Below are 20,140 nucleotides of genomic sequence, written 5' to 3'. Positions count from 1 at the left end.
GCCCGAACCTTATTATTTTGCAGTCAGGGAAGACACTGACAGACCAAGCAGGTAGCTGATAAGAGTTTCCATTGAATTGCACGGTTGTTGCATGCTTAAGGCCCTTGTTGCTGAGAAAGGTAGCACATAAGCTACTACCTTTAGAATATATTCTTGCCTGCATATCCACAGTATTTGATGCCTTAAAGTCAGTCAAGCTGTTCTGTTCTCTCCATTAAATTTTTTAGGTTTTAAGGATTTTGGATCAATTCAGTGAGAAGTAAAATGCCAGGGACAGAGTTCCTTCCTTGACAAAACTAGGACTACAGAGGAACTTTTTTGTCATCATAACATTAATCAAATTTAAATAATAATAATAAAAAAATCCCCAGACATGAGAACAATTTGAGTGCCACTTTATCCCGAGGCCTCCCATGGATGATAATCAATAGAATTATGCCCTAACACCATAAGAGGAATATCAATATAAATAGTCATCTTACACAAAAAAAAATGTCAACAGAAGAACAAACCTCAAGGTGTTTCCCAAGTGAAGTGGTATTCACGCGCCCTCGAATCAGAGCAGGTTCACTTAGTTTTATAGCTTTGTGCAGCTCTTTCAGATGCCCCCTTTGACCTAACAATGGTTCTAAATTCCCATTGTGGAATTAAGGTAATTGAACCAGAAAACATTCAATCAATGAAAGAAATTTTAATTATATCTAAATACACTTTCACTGCGGAACAGAATTTGCACTGGGAACTCTTGCATACCATATTCGTCAATTGGTGCATCATAGTCATAACTGCTGGCAATGAATGGACCTCCAGTTGTCCGGCCAAAGTTTGTGCTTAAGGGTTGGGATGTGTTTAAGGGTTAGGGAGATGTATGTTGCTTAATAAATCCTGGGTTATCATGCAAATAAAAACATAAATATAACTGCATGAGCTTAGTAGCATAAATATTAATACATATGGCCTTGAGCTTAATACAAAATAAGAATAAACCCCACCATGTAATAGTTCTGGAATGTTCCTCCTCTCTGGTAAAATCGGGCTACTGCAAAAGCAACATCCTCTGTAGGCCTATGAGGGATGCTCGATCCAAATGCCGTAAACCTGTAATGAAAACGATATTTTAGCAGGGTGAACAGGAAGCCCCCGCATTTCTAATACTCAAGCTCTACCCAGGCAATAGATTGCAGCTTTGTTTCGAACATAATAATGTTCCTAAGTATATGTAAATTCTGTGATGTAGTGAAAATCAAAATTCGGAAGCGCCTGTAAATATGCTTTATAGTTGTCATGAGGCAAAGAAAACATTACCATCCTGCCTAATTCTCAGTCCACATCTTTGGCTTTTTAGGAGAATTAGGTTTGAAACTGTCACAGTAGTAACCATTACAGGTATTGATCTATAAAGAAATTATTCATGTCAGGACAAGCCTAGGAATATAGTAAATTGCTGAAGAGATAGAAAAGTTATGTTGGAAGCAAGGACTTCCATTGTTATGAATGCAAGAAGAGAAAACATAACAAAACTGAAAACACTCTCAACTGGATCTGAAATATCTTTTTGTTTGGCACAAACCAGAAAAACAAAAAGAAAACTCACAATTGGGTCTGGAGCTGTTTTTTGCTGGCACATCACCCAAGGGAGGCCTGTATTTAATGATAATGCCATTTTTGCAGTCCATTGTATATATGACTGGCCCTTTTCTCCATAAGGTTTCTCCACGTTACCATATTCATTCTCAATCTGCATAAACTTATGGGTCAGACCAGAAAGCCATACTTCAGACTCAACACTGAAGACAAGTATCACAACAAGACAGGGTACCTGTGTTAATATAATGGGTCCACCTTGCCATGCGAAGAGCTTTTCTTCCTTCATCAATTCCGCTATCTTTGTAGTGAAATTTTGCATCTCATTCTTAAGAAAACAAATCAAATCTGTAATTAGTAACCGTGACCAAAATACTAAAGACAAGCATTTAACTTGAAATTGAAGCTTTATAATCATCAATTATGAAAAGTATGCAAATATATTTTGCTAAATCAAATCCAAAATAAAATCACCTTAAATGGTCCGTTGTTTGTTCTAAACCTAGAATAGGAATAGGCGATTGATGTTTAAGAATCTTCTTTACAGGCTCTGTAGGAGAGCATCTTCCTATTATTCATTTGAATATAATCTAGTCATTGCTAACGACTTAATATTCTATTTGCGAGTGCACAATGCAATTAGGGACGCTTGCAGATGCACGATGTTATGTAATCGGTGACAACACCACCAGGGAATAATCCAGTCAATAGACTTAACGAATTGATTTGCAGGTATAAACAGGGAACAAACTCGAAAATATAAACAGTTATTTCTATTTCTTTTTTGCAATTATAACAAAACTAGTTATTTCTATTTCTTTTTTGCAATTATAACAATTAACGTTTTTGCAATTATAACAAAATCACTGGTAATTAGAAAGGAAAAAAGTTAAACTCCAGAAAATATAGACAGTTATTGTTATTTCTTTTTTGCAATTAAAAGAATTGAAGAGAAGGCGAAAGTTACTGACATATAAATTAAAGAGCTTACCTGCATTAGATTTGATCTTGGATACCTGGCTTGCAAGAAAGAGCATAAACACAAGAACAAAGATAACCTGAAAGCTTTGTGACCGGAAGGCAATAATTGTTGTTCCGACCTCCAATAATGAAGAGTTTCTTTTGAGTGCCATGGTAGCATCAGAATGTTCGGTTCTATTCAGATAGAACGCTAATAACACAACTGCAAACCATTAAATTTCAACACCAATATCATATTCCTGCATGAACTATATCCTCTCTTAAGTAACAGAGAAAACATAGTGCCCAAAATACCTTCGGTTATCTTCTAGAAGAAACCCACCTTCTTCTTCTGTGTAGGAATAGTTTTATGAGATGAGTTGGGATTGTAGATAAAATCCCACAAATAAACAACATGACTCTGGCCTCCATTCAAAAATTCCTCTCCATGCATTTAAGACATGGCAAACCCACAACAATATTGGTTAATACATGTGTGTTGCATGCAAGAGTGGTAAAATTTATTTTATATTAAATTTGTAGTTCATATGGAGAGAAAAATTAATGAAAAATAAAAGTAAAAAGTATAGTCACTAATATAAAGTTAAATATAAAAAAATAAAACTTTCACAGTCGCCACATGGGGCTTGCATGCAGCCCCACATGCCCGTCCCCACTAAAAATGTATTTTTAAACCCCTTGTACCAGAGATTTGATGCATTTGGAGCTCTAATGGTTCTGTAATTGACGATTGTGCAGAGGAAGGACATATGAATTAACTAATTTGAGACAATACCCGTAGCTTGACTGAACTCGATCAATTAGATTAAGTGTGTGAGTGAATCATACAGTGTTGCAACTATTATAAGAAGCTTAAATGAACGCTTTTACAGGTTCTTAAACTGGATCAAAGACTCACGCTGGTATCAATCTTGAACTGCTTCTTCTGTTGTTAAATATGCTAACGTAGATGGTACTGCAATTTCACTTATTTCACTTATTCATTAGGTGGTTTATATAATCCCTTATCTAATGCATTTTCAAGAACGTTTGGGTGTACAGTGCCTGAAACTGTGCATCATCATCACCAGGTGTAGGGACCGGTGGTTAACCTGTCATCACCCTGCTCAGGGGCCTGAATACCTGCAACTGCCTCGAGATCTGGAAGAAACGTACGTTTTATTCCACCAAACATAGCCCTAGAATGCCCCTTTGACAAACCCCAGCCGTGCCCCTTAGCAGAGTAGACCTGATGGCCTGACTGGGTGAGCGATATTATTCAGAAAAAAAGTCCCCTAGGCATCCCAACACACTTTAGGTAATTACAAAATCAAGAATGCGTCATCTGGGCAGCTTAGCACTGGAAAATCGAAAATCGAAATTTCCTCTCCATGCATTTAAGACATGGCGAACCCACAACAATATTGGTTAATACATGTGTGTTGCATGCAAGGGTGGTAAAATTTATTTTATATTAAATTTGTAGTTCATATGGAGAGAAAAATTAATAAAAAATAAAAGTAAAAAGTATAGTCACTAATATAAAGTTAAATATAAAAAAATAAAACTTTCACAGTAGCCACATGGGGCTTGCATGCAGCCCCACATGCCCCTCCCTACTAAAAATGTATTTTTAAACCCCTTGTACCAGAGATTTGATGCATTTGGAGCTCTAATGGTTCTGTAATTGACGATTGTGTAGAGGAAGGACATATGAATTGACTGATTTGAGACAATACCCGTAGCTTGATTGAACTTGATCAATTAGATTAAGTGTGTGAGTGGATCATACAGTGCTGCAACTATTATAAGAAGCTTAAATGAACGCTTTTACAGGTTCTTAAACTGGATCAAAGACTCACGCTGGTATCAATCTTGAACTGCTTCTTCTGTTGTTAAATATGCTAACGTAGATGGTACTGCAATTTCACTTATTTCACTTATTCATTAGGTGGTTTATATAATCCCTTATCTAATGCATTTTCAAGAATGTTTGGGTGTACAGTGCCTGAAACTGTGCATCATCATCACCAGGTGTAGGGAGCGGTAGTTAACCTGCATCACCCTGCTCAGGGGCCTGAATACCTGCAACCGCCTTGAGATCTGGAAGAAACATATGTTTTATTCCACCAAACATAGCCCTAGAATGCCCCTTTGACAAATCCCAGCTGTGCCCCTTAGCAGACAAGGTATGGAGCTTTTCTTCTTAGCGATTGCCCTTCCCGACAAACAAAAAGCAGTAGCTTCTCATCCTCCTCGGCTACGCGGAACATCCTAGGCTTCCATGGATGGAACCTCGACTACCACATGATGGACAGGAACAATCGGATCAGTCCCAGTATCAACGGCTTGCAAGGGAAGAATACATAATACCAGACATTCAGCTTCAAATATTTCCCGATCTAAAGTGTTGAACAATGCATATATCTATCAATAAACATATAAAATATAAACGAAGTAAAAAATTATTACTTTAAATGTAAACTTAGTTGAGAGGAAAAGTTATATAAAAATATTTATAATCAAACTTTGATTGGTACACACATGGCTACACAAAAACTTTGTTATCTTATAAATGGAAAAAAATACATACAAGTGTCTCATATGAAGCACACAGATAGTTGAAAACTTAAAATAAAAATATATGGTGTTGATACAACTGTGCTAATCATCATTTGAAGTTATTCTTCTATGTAAAACTAAATGTTACAGAGAATTTAGGCCACAAAGACATGTATAAATGTTTGAGTCGAGATTGAACATAACCATAGTAGACTCCAACTGAAACAAGAAAACAAATTAAAGAAGGACTCCTGCTAATTTCAAGATATAGTGCGCTCAACCTAAACCGTAGGATAGGTAGGTATGAGAGAAGGCTGACCTGTAGGGTGAAATGCTGGAGTAAAAATGGTGAAAAGTAAAAAAACTATAACTATGTGATCTTCAAATTTTATTGCTTGAAATTTAAAAAACACACGAATCCCCGAATCCCCCTTATTTTCTACAAAAAGATGAAGCATTCTAACGAAATAAGAGGATTCTCAGTGTCAGTATGCGTAAAAACGGGATCATTTTGCACCTGTGCAGGGGAAATCTTCTTCTCGGTACTCTGCGATTTTGAACTCTCAGCTTGCAAAGGCTCATTTCTGGTCTCCACGTCGTCGGGTTCGTTAGGCGTTTCATCGTTCAGAGGCCTCCAAAACGGCGACTGCTCAGCTTTTCTGGAGGAGCTTCGGCTCAAGGTCTGTGGCAAACCGGGTTCACTTGAAATCCGCGATGCGGGGGATCGATGTTGAACTACTCTCCCAAGCTGCTGGTAGCTGCCTTCTACGGAGAATTGATAGCCCGAGCGAGAGACATCTGGCACTGGCTGCATGCAAGGCGCTCATGCAGGGCATGGAGAAGAACATGCACACCCTGAACATAAAACACATAAAACTTACGGTAAAATATTTTGTCCCCGCTGAAATAACATCGGGGCACGTGAAGCGTGCAATAAGACCTCCAATTCGCAACTTTGGTTATAAATTTCTTACACCGATATTTGCAGAGATAAACTTTGGTTAAACTTTGATAGTGCACAAATTTTTTTGGTCAAAAGACCGGTTAATGTATGGTCAACGATCGATCAATGTATGGTCAACGATCGATCGATCGCTATTAGTCCCAGGCAGGGACTAATAATAGTAATAAATAAATTATCAGTTTTTAAATAAATGTAAATAAATTTTATTGATGTATTTATATATAAAAAATTATTATTTTCATTGTATAAAATGATGATAATGATGATGCCTTTTGAGATTGTGTTTATCTAGAGAATTTTGGAAGAAGATCAAGCTCATTCAAAAGCAACTTATAACCTACTACCTCAAGATTAAAGGGAGTACTCTCTGTGGAAGCTATTATTTCCCATATTGAAAGCATGACTATGTTTAGGTATGTGATGTATAAGAAAAATCCTTACAACATGGATGCCAAGAGGTTTGCCAAACTTGCTTCTAACTCTAGCTAGAACCTCCACCTCTGGCTCAAATGAGCATGGCACAAGAATGCCCAGTCTTGGCTCCACCATTGGGGATTAGAGGAGATCATCTTTGAGAATAAAGACAACATTAAAATTACTATTACTTCCAAATTTAAGGATAAACTATGGGATGATAAGGAGCAAGAGGGGAAATGGAAGCTAAGGTATTATAAAGAGATGATCAACCCCACTATTGTTATCGAGCATTATCTTTCCTTCTTGACTAATGCTTAATTTAAAAAAATAAACAGATCAAAGATAAAAACTAATTATATATATGTGTATGTTAATTTTAATTTTAATGTATAAAAATATATTTTAATGTTTTAATAATTATATATATATATATATATATATATATATATTGATCATTTTAATTCATAAAAAAATATGTTTTATTTTTTTAATAATCAAAGGAAAAAAAATTAAATCTATATTTGTTTTATAAAAAAAAAATACTTATTTAAAGTATTATAAATTAAAAAATTATATTTTATTTTTTTTAATTAAAAATTATATGTCATTTTTAATAATCAAATAATAAAATAAAATAAAAGTTATTTGTTTATTTATATATATATGATACAGAAATTAATACCAAAATAATATTATTATTTTTTGTTTCTCGATTTAAAAATCTTCACGATAATAATTATCACGATATCAAAGATCTTATTAACAAGTGCTGCATGCAGCCGGTAGTCCCTGCCGTAAGCGAATGGCCTCCCTCAAGCACAAATGAAGCCCTTTTTTGATTTGTGCACCATTTCTCGTGCTTTCGGCAAAGAAGCTAGCTGACATCAATTCATGTGGGTGCTGCACAAGACGATCATACTATCATAACGGTGCTTGAAAAAGTCTTGGATAATATTTTACAGGCGCTGTGGATTGTTTTGCTTCTTTAACGATAGTTACACCAAGTATCAAATAGACAAATCTAATCAGTGAATAGTTGAATGATATCATGCAGGACTTTTCGTTTCATCCAAGATGGGACGACGACGGTAAGAGGAAACATAATGCACAAGTCGATCACTCGAAGAAGGTTGGAATTTTAAATTTATGTTAATGTAAATTCGATAATAGTGATTATTTTTTAATACACTCGATTTTAGGTTTTGAATATTTTAGAAACGGTTAAATTTCTTTGTATTTATATATGTAATTTTTTTTTATAATAATTTCTTTGTATTTAGATATGTAATTTTTTTATAATAATGGATTGAAAGCAGTTATTTTCAGAAGAAGAAAAATATGACATTCTATTTATTTTAAATTTTCATTTGCAATTAAAACGAAAACTATTCTATATTCAATATGACCTAAAAAATTTATTTACAATTAAAAAAAACTATTCTATATTCAATATGACCTAATATATGATAAAAATTAAGCTTGTTTAGGAAAATAATCAATTATTAACTAACTGAGATCATAAAAAATGGTATGTTTGGTTTTTATAATTATTTATTTCAGGAATCAGATATGATGTAAAAATCAGAAATACCTTTCCATCATAAAGAAATAAAATTACTAACTTTTATATTAAAAATAGTTTTTTATATGAACCTCCATTATATACGTCATTTATTACAGATATAAAGACACCGAGCGTAGGAACAGTAATCTAAATAAAAAATAAAAAGTTAATAAGAAATAAAACAATTAAAAGGACGTGGGGCAAGCATTTGGGGAGTGCATGCAACCCACCTGTCACATCATTGTTATTTCATAACCTCATAAACTCTTCCTAATTTCTTAACGGATGTGTGTGTCCTCTCCTGTTAGTCGAGCGGCTGGCGTGTTGTGGACTCCCAGGCTTGCATGCAAGCCACGTGTCCCCTTTTCTTCTTTTGTAAATGACATTTGACCATCCTTCTTATCTCAGCGTGTTGGCCCTAGTCGATTGACATTACATCGTCTTCTGGATTTGTTCTCAGTTTCTTTGGCTATGCGAGTTTCTGGATGTTGATTTAAATTGCTAAATCTGACAACCTCTAGCTCAGTGGCAGATCATTTGACTGCAGATCAAGAGGTCACTGGTTCGAACTGGGTTGGGCCCTCTTCCATTTCGGCTTTGGCTTTGGCTATGCGAGTTCACAGGTTCGAACCTGGTTGGGTTCTCAAGTTTCTGGATGTTAATTTAAATTGCTAAATACGAGAACCTGCGGGTTGGGCCCTCTTCCAAACACGCTAGCAACGTTGGGCACTAAATCCTCTAGCACGCGACACAATCCAGTGTGGCAAACAAATGATTGAATCAATCTCTCTGAAGGCAACGCAGTACAAGATGGTTGATGTAATTTGTTTGCGGGAGGAGGAAACGAGCAGCTGCAGTGGAGCGCCTGCTTATACGGATAATAATAACAAAGCTGGAAGTGGAAGTGGAAGTGGAAGCAGGGTTATAAATGCAGTGCTCAAGGCATTATGTGTGGCTGGAGGGGTTTACCTGATTAGGAAATTCTCCAAGTTCACCACTCGGCAGGATCAGACGCGAATTGTTGCAGAAGCCCTCTGCGGAGAGAAGGTTTCTATATCCACTTGTCCTATTGATTTCATTAGTGGAAAATGCTTGGTTTAATTCAGGGTTAAAATACAAACGAAATTGAATTTGTTATTTGCTTCTATCAGTCATCAAGCGAGCAAGCAGCAGGGCATCCTATGACCTATTTCAATCTCAGGTATGGTGTTCATCTCAGCCTTTTATTCTCTATTTGTTTGGATTCCTGGTAGCAAGAAAATAGTACTGGGGTCGCAACACGTATCTTATGAATACTTCATTTTATTTTAGTTGACAGGTTAAAATAGATCTGGTATGGTGGTCGAAGCAACACGTATCTTATCAGCAGTATATTTTATTTTAGTCACAGAAAAGAACACCTGGCTTGAGAAAAAACACCAAGTGTTCCTTGTATAAAATCTGCGGCATCTGTATAAAAATATCATTCAGCTCTGTGAATTATAAATAACCATAGTCTTTCAAAACGTAAAGTATAAATATTAAACAGCAGAAGGTATGAACTGTAAATAGCAATTTAATTAGGGTTTTAACTGAAAGTGCGAATAAAACAACAACATTCAGCTGAGAGCATTGTTGCAAAAGGAAAAAATTGTAGCGTTTCTTATTTGGAAATGTGGTATGCCACGATCTTCTGCATCAATGCTTTGTATTCGGTCAATTGTAATTTTTTTAATTAAAATCCTTTACTTTAGCCTGATGTCTATATGGTTCCTCTACTATTCTCACTGGCTCTTCAAATGATTCCGAATCTGGGTATGGGAAGAAAACTATGTTTCCACCGCATCAGATTCCATCACTTTTGTATTTTGTTGTTTTAAAATCTGATTTCCAGAATATCCAGCTGGTTACGCGAGGCAATTCTGTAAATCCCTCAGCTAAACTTGTGTGTAAAGGAAAAAGAAAAGCACGAAAACATCAAGGTATTTTACCAGATAATTCTGATTCTGAAGTGTGCTTCACCACAACAGTTACTATTCCGCGTAGACTGAAGTAGTTTGGCCCGTACATTTCCATCAAGATGTAGATCCTAAATATATATAGAAATCATTGAATATTTCCGCAGAGACATCGGTATGGATTATATTTCATATTATAAAGTGCATCAGCATTTACATTAAAGTAGGTTGTATATTTCACACATGTACATTAGCTTATGTTGGAAATGACGTTATTTAACGGGTTTGCTATGATAACTCCATGGATGGAGGCACTTTGAATTCCGATAATGACTCAGAGAAAAAAATTGGGACGCAGCAGTTGAAAATTATACAAAATGCATTGACGCCACTCACCTTCAGCTCAAGGAGAGTGTGTTGAATGACCATCAGAATATCAGTACCAGTCTTCTGCACGCGGCTTCCACAGAGGTGATTTATCATTAATTTCCGGCAGCACTGCAGCAGGTTAGCATTCTAGCAATTTGATTAGGGAAATTTATTTTTTTGTTACTGATTACTTGTAATCATTTTTATAATGAAAACAATTTTGAAGAAGCATAACCAAATTCTCTGATAACACTTCAGGAAATTAAAAGAAGAAAGATCAAGAAATCAAATACCTATTGAAACTGCTTCACAGAGGTGAAGCTCTGAAGCATCTGGGCACCTGCATCTATCAGGTGGGATCCCACGGTGCGTGGCTTCCCTGGCACATCTTTTGGGGTTGAAGCTATGTAACCAGAAGGTGGTCTCTCGCTCGATGTCATGTTGATGGCTTCGGTGTAGATCAAAAGAACTCACCAGAGTTAGGAACGAGTACACAGAGGTGAAAGGCTCCTCGTAGGGTTCTCTGCTTGTGATATAAGCTTTGACAGGGTTCCATACGCTGTGTAAGCTTGGGTGGTAAACACGGGCTCTGACAGGTGGTCAACATGCAAATATCTCTATGAACAAATGTCTAAATTTGGTGCTGGCTTAACGTGGAACAGGGCCCAGAAAGAACTTAGGATAAGATGATATTACAAACTTTGCCTCCACAGCCTACCACAGCGTACTTTGGATAAGATGAGATTGCCTCAATATTTTTGCATCGTGCAACGTGAAGGCTGTAATAAGACCTCAATTGTTTTCCGAACCAAAAACTTTGGGTAAAATTTTGTTGAATGAAATTGGGAGCATCAAACTTAGGTTAAAATGCGAAAACACCGAAAAAAGAATTGGTCAAAGTATCAAGTAATGGTAGGTCAACGATCGATCGACCGCTATTAGTCTCAGGCAGGGACTAATAATGTGGATATCAAAACTCATCTTATTAATAATTTGGATTTGTACTGAAGTGAAATAGATAATAATCATTTATTCTTTAAAAAACCAGAGATAACCCTCTCAAAAAAAAAAATATTATCATATAAAAATGTAAATAAAAATTTATTTTTCACAATATGACTTATTAAGAACTACATTAAATTCAATTAATAAATTGTCAAGATAAAATTTTAAAAGAAAATAAGGTTATAAAAACAAATATTTATTATTAGTATTATTATATAATTATAGATATATATATATATTTTAATAATTTTGGATATATTATATTTGTAAATTAAAAAATAAAAATTCTTTTAATCTAGTAGTATAGAATTGAAATTTTTTAACATTAAATAAATTATCACTTTTTATAAATGATTTTAGATAAAGTTTTATTTATATATAATATTTAAAAAGATCAATTACTTCTTTTTTTTTTTTTTTTTTCAAAAGGTGGAAAAACCTATCAAACTCAGTTTGTCAAACCAACAGTGAGGACAGCCATCTCTGGCTGCTATCCGCGAATGTCAGTTGACACATCACTGTTATCAAGGAAAACCACGCCACCTGAAATAACCCGCTGGTGGTCCGTAAGGGAGCAGGCTTTCACTCCTGCCAGGTGCCTCTGGGTCTTGGGCCGTTAACCTGTTTCATTTATATATTATATTTAAAAAATCAATTATTTTTGTTTGAAATAATGATTATCTTTAAAGTAAATTTATCTAATGTCTAACAATTTCTGCTTATGGCTAGATTATTTAGAGAGATCTTTTTGCGTGCGCGCGCTCTGTTATGCGATCCGGCTAGGTCAGCGATCGCTGCCAAGTCTGCCCGCCGCCATGGCTGCACCAGGGGGTGCGGAGCCCTCTCCCACCCCTCCATTATCACCAGCAGAAGCCTTTCGAAGCCTGCTTTCGCAGAAGGGGAAAAAACGATCTCATCCCGAAGTCCCGAAGTTTATCAAAAAGCTGGATGAAATCCCAGAAATCGCTTTGCCGGAAGATCAAACGATCAAAATCGCCCTTGCCTTGGCTGACAGAGGTTTAGTGGGGCAATTTATGGGTCGGTGGCCAACAACAAAATCGACTGATGAATGGGTTCAACGAAACTGGAGGCCCCTGCTACCCAACAATGTGATCAGCTACGCGGTTGGAAGGGGTTTTTTCATCTTCGAATTCACTACCAAGGAAGACCGAGATCTGGTGTTCAGAAACGGCCCATATTTCATGGGAAACCAAGGTCTCTTTCTGAATAAATGGACCCCCGACTTCGACCCTTCAGTCGATGTCCCAAAGGAGGTCCCTGTTTGGGTTCGGCTTCCCAATCTGCCAATACACTGCTGGAGCTATCAATCCCTGCAAAAGATAGGAAACAGACTGGGCAGATTCATCGACAAAGCTGATAACAAGGGCCAATACACCTGCGCCAGAATCTGCGTGGAAGTCGACTTGGAAGCTGGACTGTCGGAAGCCATCAAACTTACAGTTGGAGATTGGCACCACTTCCAGAAGCTGGACTACGAGCAACTGCCTTTTAAGTGCAGAATCTGCCATGAGCACGGTCACTTTCAACGAAACTGCCCCAAAGCACCATCAGGGGACAAAGTGGAAGAAGAAGGATGGAAGGAAATAAAAAAGGGTAAGGTAGTCTCAAAGCCAAACGAGCAGAAGCAGACAGGACCAAAGGGGAATCCCCAGTCCAATGACAAGACCAAACCAGTCTCAAATGAAGGCCCATCCTCAGGGGAAAAGGTGGATGCCTCAGAGAACCATGAAGAAACTGAAGATCAGTCGAAGAAAGGGAAAGAAACCGAAGAAGAATCAAATGTCCCCCTAACAGAGACAGATCAAGGGGGAAAAGCAGGCAACGACAAGCACATTAGTCTTGCATCTGACTCAGGGGAAGAATCAGAAGAAAGAGACTCCGAATCAGACAGCTCACAAATTTCTCCTATCAAATCGACCAGGGGCCGGAAATCCAAGAAGAAACAGAGAGAGGAGAAAACTTATTTGGATGTTCTCCAAGGCTCCCAGAAAACTCTCAAAGGAATGATGAACACCAGATCCGGGCGCAAGCATAACAAGGCTTCAAAAGGAGCCACTCCCTCCCAACCCAGTAAATAATGAAATACGTCTCCTGGAATTGCAGAGGATTAGGTAGCAGGCTGAAAGAAGAGGCCCTGAAAGACATTGTGAGGTTGCATTTGCCTGAAATCCTTCTCATCCAGGAGACAAAGCTGGAGGACACTCTCCTCCTCCAATCCAGCAAAACATTCTGGCGCAAAGGCCCTGGTAGAGCTGTCAGTGCTAGAGGCGCCTCTGGTGGGATTGCCTCCTTCTGGGACAGCTCCAAATATGATTTGATTCAAGAAGAAAGTTGCCAGCACTGGATTTTCACTCAGCTCCTCCACAAAGACTCTGGCCAACAAGTAAGTATGTTTAACCTTTATGCTCCGGTCTCTCCAGCGGAGAAAAAAATTTGTTGGGACTCGCTCCAGTCCTTTCTTTTATTGCACAATCCAGAAAACATCATTATTGCAGGGGATCTGAACGTTACTCTAGCCGCTGAAGAGAAAAAAGGTGGTTCCCCTGTAAGGGATCCAGCTAGAGAATGGGTAGAAGATATAATGATTGGCTGGGATCTGGAGGACATCAAACCATCAGCTGGGAAATACACTTGGTCTAATAAAAGATTAGGTCCCAGCCATATAGCGGCTCGTTTGGACAGATTCCTCGTCCAAGCCTCCTTTCTTACTAGTGGTCTAATGGCCTCATCCAAAATTCTTCCTAACTGCATCTCCGATCATAAACCCATTAGTCTCGAGCTCTCCATGGATGGTTTTCTTGGCCCCATTCCATTTAGATTTAGCCCTTTGTGGATTCAGCAAGAGGGTTTCAATGAGGTGGTTTCTGAAGTCTGGAACCGGAAAATCCTGGGATCCCCTTTCTTTGTGTGGGAAGAAAAGTTGCGGGCTCTTAAGAGAAGACTCAAGGAGTGGGCTAAAGCCTTGAAAACACCTGCTGCCAAGAGAAAAGAGTCTTTAGAAAACCTTGCTGCCCTCCAATCATCAATGGAGGATTCTGTTATTACCCAAAGTCTGCTCCAAAAAGAAGTTGAGCTGCAAAAAGCCCTTCATAAAGCTAGTAGGGACGAAGAGGAGTATTGGAGACAAAAATCCAGAAACTTATGGTTACAGGCCGGCGACAAAAATACTAGTTTCTTCCACAAGCAGGCCGAAGCTCGAAAGCAATTCAAAAATGTTTCAGAAATCCGCTCCCAAGATGCAGTGGTTAAAGATTTTGAAGGCATCAAGAGAGCAGCCTTCTCCTTTTTCAAAGATCTCTATTCAGCGCCTGAAGACCCGCCTATAGATCCTCAAGCCTATCCGTATAATCTAATCCCCTCCTGTGTGCAAGACTCTGTCAATAATATGCTGACTGCTCCGATCAGCATGGATGAGCTCAAGAAAGCCTTGGATTGCATGGAACTGGATAAGGCGCCAGGGCCTGATGGGTTCACTGCTAGGTTCCTTCAGTCTAGCTGGTCAACTATCAATAAAGACCTACTGAGAATGGTTAGGAAGTCCCAATATTGCGCAAAGATAGGAGGCAGTACCAATTCAGCCTTCCTTGCATTGCTACCGAAAGAGAAAGGAGCTTCAGATTTCAGTAGATTTCGTCCCATTTCATTGTGTAATACTAGCTATAAACTTATTACCAAAATAATATCCATTCGTCTCAAGAATATTCTGCCGGACATCATACCAGAGAACCAAGGAGGCTTCATCAAAGGGAGAAAGATACTGGATAATATTGTGCTGGTTCAAGAGGCAGTTCATTCAAGTGGCCAGAGAAAAGAGAAAGGAATGGTAATAAAACTCGATTTGGCTAATGCCTTTGACAGGGTGAGGCATGACTTCCTGTTTGTTGTTATGACGAAAATGGGCTTCTCAATAACCTTCATAAATTGGGTGAAAGCCTGCATTGCCTCTCCTTGGATTGCACCGTTGGTAAATGGCCGTTCTACTGAATTTTTTAAAGCATCCAGGGGATTAAGACAAGGTTGTCCGCTGTCCCCTCTTCTCTATGCTATTCAAGCCTCAGTGCTCAGTTTCCAGCTTGACTTTTGTCAGCATGTCCAAATTCTGCCAGGCCTCAGAATGGTGCACAATGTCAAAGACATAAACCATGCCCAATTTGCCGACGATACTCTGCTCCTAGGTGGAGCGAGCATTAATTCGGCCAGATCTTTTAAAAAGGAACTGGACATTTATAAGGAAGCCTCCGGCAGCAAGATAAACTATTCAAAAAGCACAATCTTTGGCTGGAACTGCTCAGCCAAAGATCTGGCTGACATAGCTAGGCTCCTTGAGATGAAAGTCTGTCAGACCTGGGAATCATTCAAATATCTTGGGATCCCAATTTTCAGATCCACTCCTAAAGTTACCCACTGGATGCCCCTCTTAGACAAGCTTAAGCTCAGAATTCAAGCCTGGGGAGCCTCCTGGCTGAACACTGCTGGGAAAATAATTCTTATAAAATCTGTCCTAATAAGCATGCCACTTTTTCAGCACTCCATTCTCCTTGCCCCCAAAACCTTTCTCAGTAAAATGGATGGTATGCTGAGGAGATTCCTTTGGGAAGGGGGGAAAAATAATGAAAGAAGACTTCATTTAGTCAATTGGGATACCATTAAGAGACCAATCATGGAAGGAGGTCTGCAAATGAGAGACTTGGCTGCACAAAATCTCGCTCTAGGCTCTAAAATTCTGTGGAATATTGTGGCTGGGAAAATAAGCTGGAGCAAGAAAGTACTGTGGAAGAAATATTTTCAAGGTCAGCGTTTGAGATGTTTGGACCTTCCACCAAAAACCACCAAAGGTTCCCCAATTTTCAAGCTCTGTACCGCGGCTCTGGAGCACTTCAGTCCCAATCTCTACTGGATCCCAGGTAATGGGAAAAAAATCAGAATTTGGGAAGATCAGATTCTTGGAGACCAGCCGCTACACCATATAGAAGGCCTGGCAAATATTAAATTATGGCTGCATTCCAACAATAAGGAAACCCTTTGGGACATATCCACCTGGACGGAGGATGCTGGTAGAAGGTGGGACAGCTGGAATCTAGGAGAGGTACCACATCGTCTGCAATCTGAAGCTTCATTACTATTAGACAAACTCCAAGGAAAATCCCCCATGTCAGCAACAGCCAAGGACAAAAGAGGGTGGGGCTCCCATTCTGGTTCTTTCTCGGTTGCTGAAGGATACAAAAGTTTGATTGCTGTTCCTAATGTCCCTCCAGACCCAACGCAATGGAAATTCATTTGGGGCTTCCCTTCGCTCCCAAAAATAGACTTCTTCTGCTGGACGCTAGCTCACAACAGTATTCTCACAGGAGATAACCTGAGAAAACGTGGAATGGAAGGGCCATCCAGATGCCCATTATGTATGTCAGAGGAAGAAACAGTTGATCACCTGTTGTTGCTGTGCCCCTTTGCCAAAGCAGTATGGAAGGGGGTTCTGAGATCAAGGGCGGACAAGGTTGAGCTGCCAAGAAATATGCCAAACCTGTTTCACGAGTGGGCCAAGCTATCATCGTTCTGCCTCAATAAAAAAAACCTGCTTAAGACTGCATGGATGTGGATCCCTAAATTCACCTGCTGGAAGTTATGGCTGGAAAGGAATAACAGATTATTCAGAGGAGAAATCTGCACTTCAAACAATGTTATATCCAAAATTAAAGCTATTCTGGGAGAGACTTTAGAAGCTATGCCGGCCTTAAGGAATGAAGCGATTCTGGACAGTGAGGAGGAGCTTTGGCTGAAAGATATTGTTCCAAATAATCAAACCAATCCTATTTCTCCGGCCTCTTGCCATGCTATGTGGGAAATACGTCTGGAAGAACAGGAGTTTCTAAAGTGGCGATCGGCTCTAGATGACCACTGTCTATTCTTCGACGGGGCCTCTAAAGGCAACCCTGGAGCTGCGGGTGGGGGTGGAATTCTGATGAATCCCGATGGCACTACATTGCTCAGGTATCATTGGGGTCTGGGATTCGAATCAAACAACAGAGCTGAGGCTCTGGCTTTGTGGCAGGGGCTGACTCTGGCTCTAAATCGGAACATTCAATCTCTGACGGTCTTCGGAGACTCTAGGCTTATCATTCAAGCAATGAACTCACTCTCGAACCCTTTGCAGATCCATTTAGTCCTAATTCTCAAGAAAATTAGATCCATGCTGGCCAAGTTTCAGAAAATTTCCTTCTATCATATACTGAGGCAGCTGAATTCACAAGCCGATTTGGAAGCCAATCTTGGCTCAGCCAGTAGCCAAAGAACCCTTTCAGTCAACTCTGAAGAATCTCTCTGCATCATCCCCTAATATTCTTAACACCCTCTCTCTCAGGAAATCTGTTCACTTTGATGCATTGGGGATCTGCTCCTGAACTAGTAACATTGGCTCTGCATCAGGCTATTGCTGAGCTAGTTACCAGAGCTCCATGGGTAGGCAATCAACTCAGAAAAGATTGATGCTCTGGAATCTCAGTCCCTAGCAGGCACTGTAAGCTCTGTCCCCAGCTGAAGCATGCGCCAGAGGATGAATATCTGAAGTTAAGTAATCAAAAATCCAAGCTGGTCTATTCACAGGAAGGGTTCATCATGAAAAAAGGAGGGAATTATTGGGCAGCAACTGATTCGTTTTCCAGACATGACCAACCCCAAACTGAAAGATGTACTTTCCTGTGTCGACTTGGATGTTGTGAGTTTGAATGAAAGGATGTATCAGCATTTCCCTGTCACAGTAGTGGAGTTTGATGAATTAATTTTCGGTTCCCTCCTACTGTCGAGTGGCTGTATTCTGTTCTGTGGCGCAAATACAATCAACAAATCTGTAGGAGGTAAAGTTCAGAATCTCATTTGTAGCTGAAATCATTGCTTTGGGTATGAAATCCAAGGATTTGCAGTTGCAGTAGCCCATTTTCGTAAATCCAAACAGCGGCGCAGAATTTTCTAAGCCCGTTCCTTCTTCAGTTCATCCAGAAAGCGGTTGGTACTTCATTTGCCTGTGGACTTAGTGGAAGGACGAGGAGCAAGCAATGATCCTTATCGCTGGACAGAGCAGCAAATTGGACAGAGCAAACTCTTAAATGGTTGATTTCCCTGACACTAAATGACGGCCCAGACAAGTCCGGCAGTTCATAGAGCCTTCAAGCAGGGATTCTGCGAAATAACTTCTCCAAAGGGCGATCCAGTGTCAAAGCATCTCCATGGACCTGATGTAACAAAGAGCAAACCCTCTCTGTGTAGCAAGAAAACCTGAGGGATAAGAAAAATTGGGGAAATTGATCTCTGTGTAATAAGTACGCGGCAGCTGTTTTGCCGCCTTTCAAAAAAATTAACCGTTAAAGTAATAAAAAAAAACAATTTCTGCTTATGGCAAGCTAAGTGATTTATGTTTGGATATTACTTGTTGGGAATCATAATTGCTGTGAAACCAAAATCCACAAATATTTGTTAGTGATAACATCACCAAAGATAAAGAACCACACTTAGTCTATATCTAACACCCCATTCATCCAATGTCCAACAACTTTTACATTATAAAATGATAAGACTTAGATATAAAATATTTGAATAATTTTCATTCATAAAAATATATATTATTTTTTAGTAACCAAATAATTTTTTTTATTTAAATTATTAAAATGAATTCAAATATATGCATATATATATATATATAAACATTTTCTCTATTTATAATACTTAAAATCTATATAGAAATGAATACAAAAATAATATTATCATATTAAATTTATGTGAAATTTTTGTGTTTTTTATTAAATATATATATTTTTAATTTAATTATTAAAAATTTCTTTATTTTTAAATAATTTTATAAAAATAAAAATATAAAATCAAATTTATAAAATATATATGATTGAAAAAAAAATCATATTTTAAAAATAATAAAATTGATTTCAAAAACACATATAATTAAATTAAACTAAATCAGCAAAACCATGCCATTTAATTTAATTTAATTTATTTTATTTTATTTTATATATATGAAAAATAAAATATTTTACAAAATTCATCAAAAATATGGTTACAAATTTCATATAAATGGCAACGTTTCTTTCTCATTTTCTTATCAAAATAAATAACCCAAAGAAAACACAAAATATACTATATTTAGTTTCGTTCTCAGATATTTCCCTATCTGACAATTAACATTCCATATATTTTCCTATCCCTATTTAATAACCTTATCATAAATAAATATCCTTTAATTTGACTTGGATTTTCAGGATTCTCCACTTTAAATCTTCAGTCAACTTTATAGTTTGACTTCGTTTTTCCAGAATTTCCTACTTAGTCCTTTGTCAAGCTTACAAATATTCATACATATTTATGTCAATTAAAATTCTAATAATGAAAATTTTAAAAATAACAGCTAATGTTATCTCAAATTTCTAAAATAATGTGTTCTCAAATTTCCTCTCCATTTATATCATTTCTCCATTTCCATTTCCATTTCCAGCATTGTTTTTTTCAGAAAAAGTTGTACATTAATTATATTAAAAATAGTGGAACAACATATACATTATGGAAAAAATGCCAAAAATTTCCGGCCAGAAGAGAAATAGATGAAGCTATACATCTAAACAGATTCATTCTATCAGATTCATTGCCCGCATGTATGATGATAGATCAATAAAGAAGACTGTATGAAAAAGATGATTCTAATGCAGAGAGGTAAAAAGTCAAAAAACATGGTACCTGGTGATATGATAGAATATAGTG

General features: G+C 37.8%; 2 protein-coding genes across 2 annotated transcripts; one reads left to right on the top strand and one right to left on the bottom strand.

Moving 5' to 3' along the window:
• Positions 1-384: 384 nt before the first annotated feature.
• Positions 385-2,004, bottom strand: LOC149212110 (beta-galactosidase 8-like). The gene is made up of 3 exons (XM_089390566.1): positions 1,820-2,004; positions 1,595-1,738; positions 385-1,098 (listed from the first exon to the last, which is right to left on the bottom strand). The coding sequence occupies exons 1-3, from the start codon at positions 2,000-2,002 to the stop codon at positions 1,066-1,068; spliced, it is 360 nt and encodes a 119-aa protein (XP_089246692.1). The 5' UTR covers positions 2,003-2,004; the 3' UTR covers positions 385-1,065.
• A 6,587-nt stretch (positions 2,005-8,591) lies between these two features.
• On the top strand, positions 8,592-9,304 carry LOC149212109 (chromophore lyase CRL, chloroplastic-like). Its single transcript, XM_089388560.1, has 2 exons — positions 8,592-9,098; positions 9,203-9,304. The coding sequence occupies exons 1-2, from the start codon at positions 8,823-8,825 to the stop codon at positions 9,302-9,304; spliced, it is 378 nt and encodes a 125-aa protein (XP_089244686.1). The 5' UTR covers positions 8,592-8,822.
• Positions 9,305-20,140: the final 10,836 nt, after the last annotated feature.

The sequence above is a fragment of the Pinus tabuliformis genome, chromosome 1_1 (assembly GCF_031772625.1).
Source record: "Pinus tabuliformis cultivar Carrire ecotype Pingquan chromosome 1_1, CPIR1, whole genome shotgun sequence".
In the NCBI taxonomy this organism is placed as follows: Eukaryota; Viridiplantae; Streptophyta; class Pinopsida; order Pinales; family Pinaceae; genus Pinus; species Pinus tabuliformis.
The sequence above is the reverse complement of the archived record's forward strand: the minus strand, read 5'-3'. Positions and strand labels throughout refer to the sequence as shown.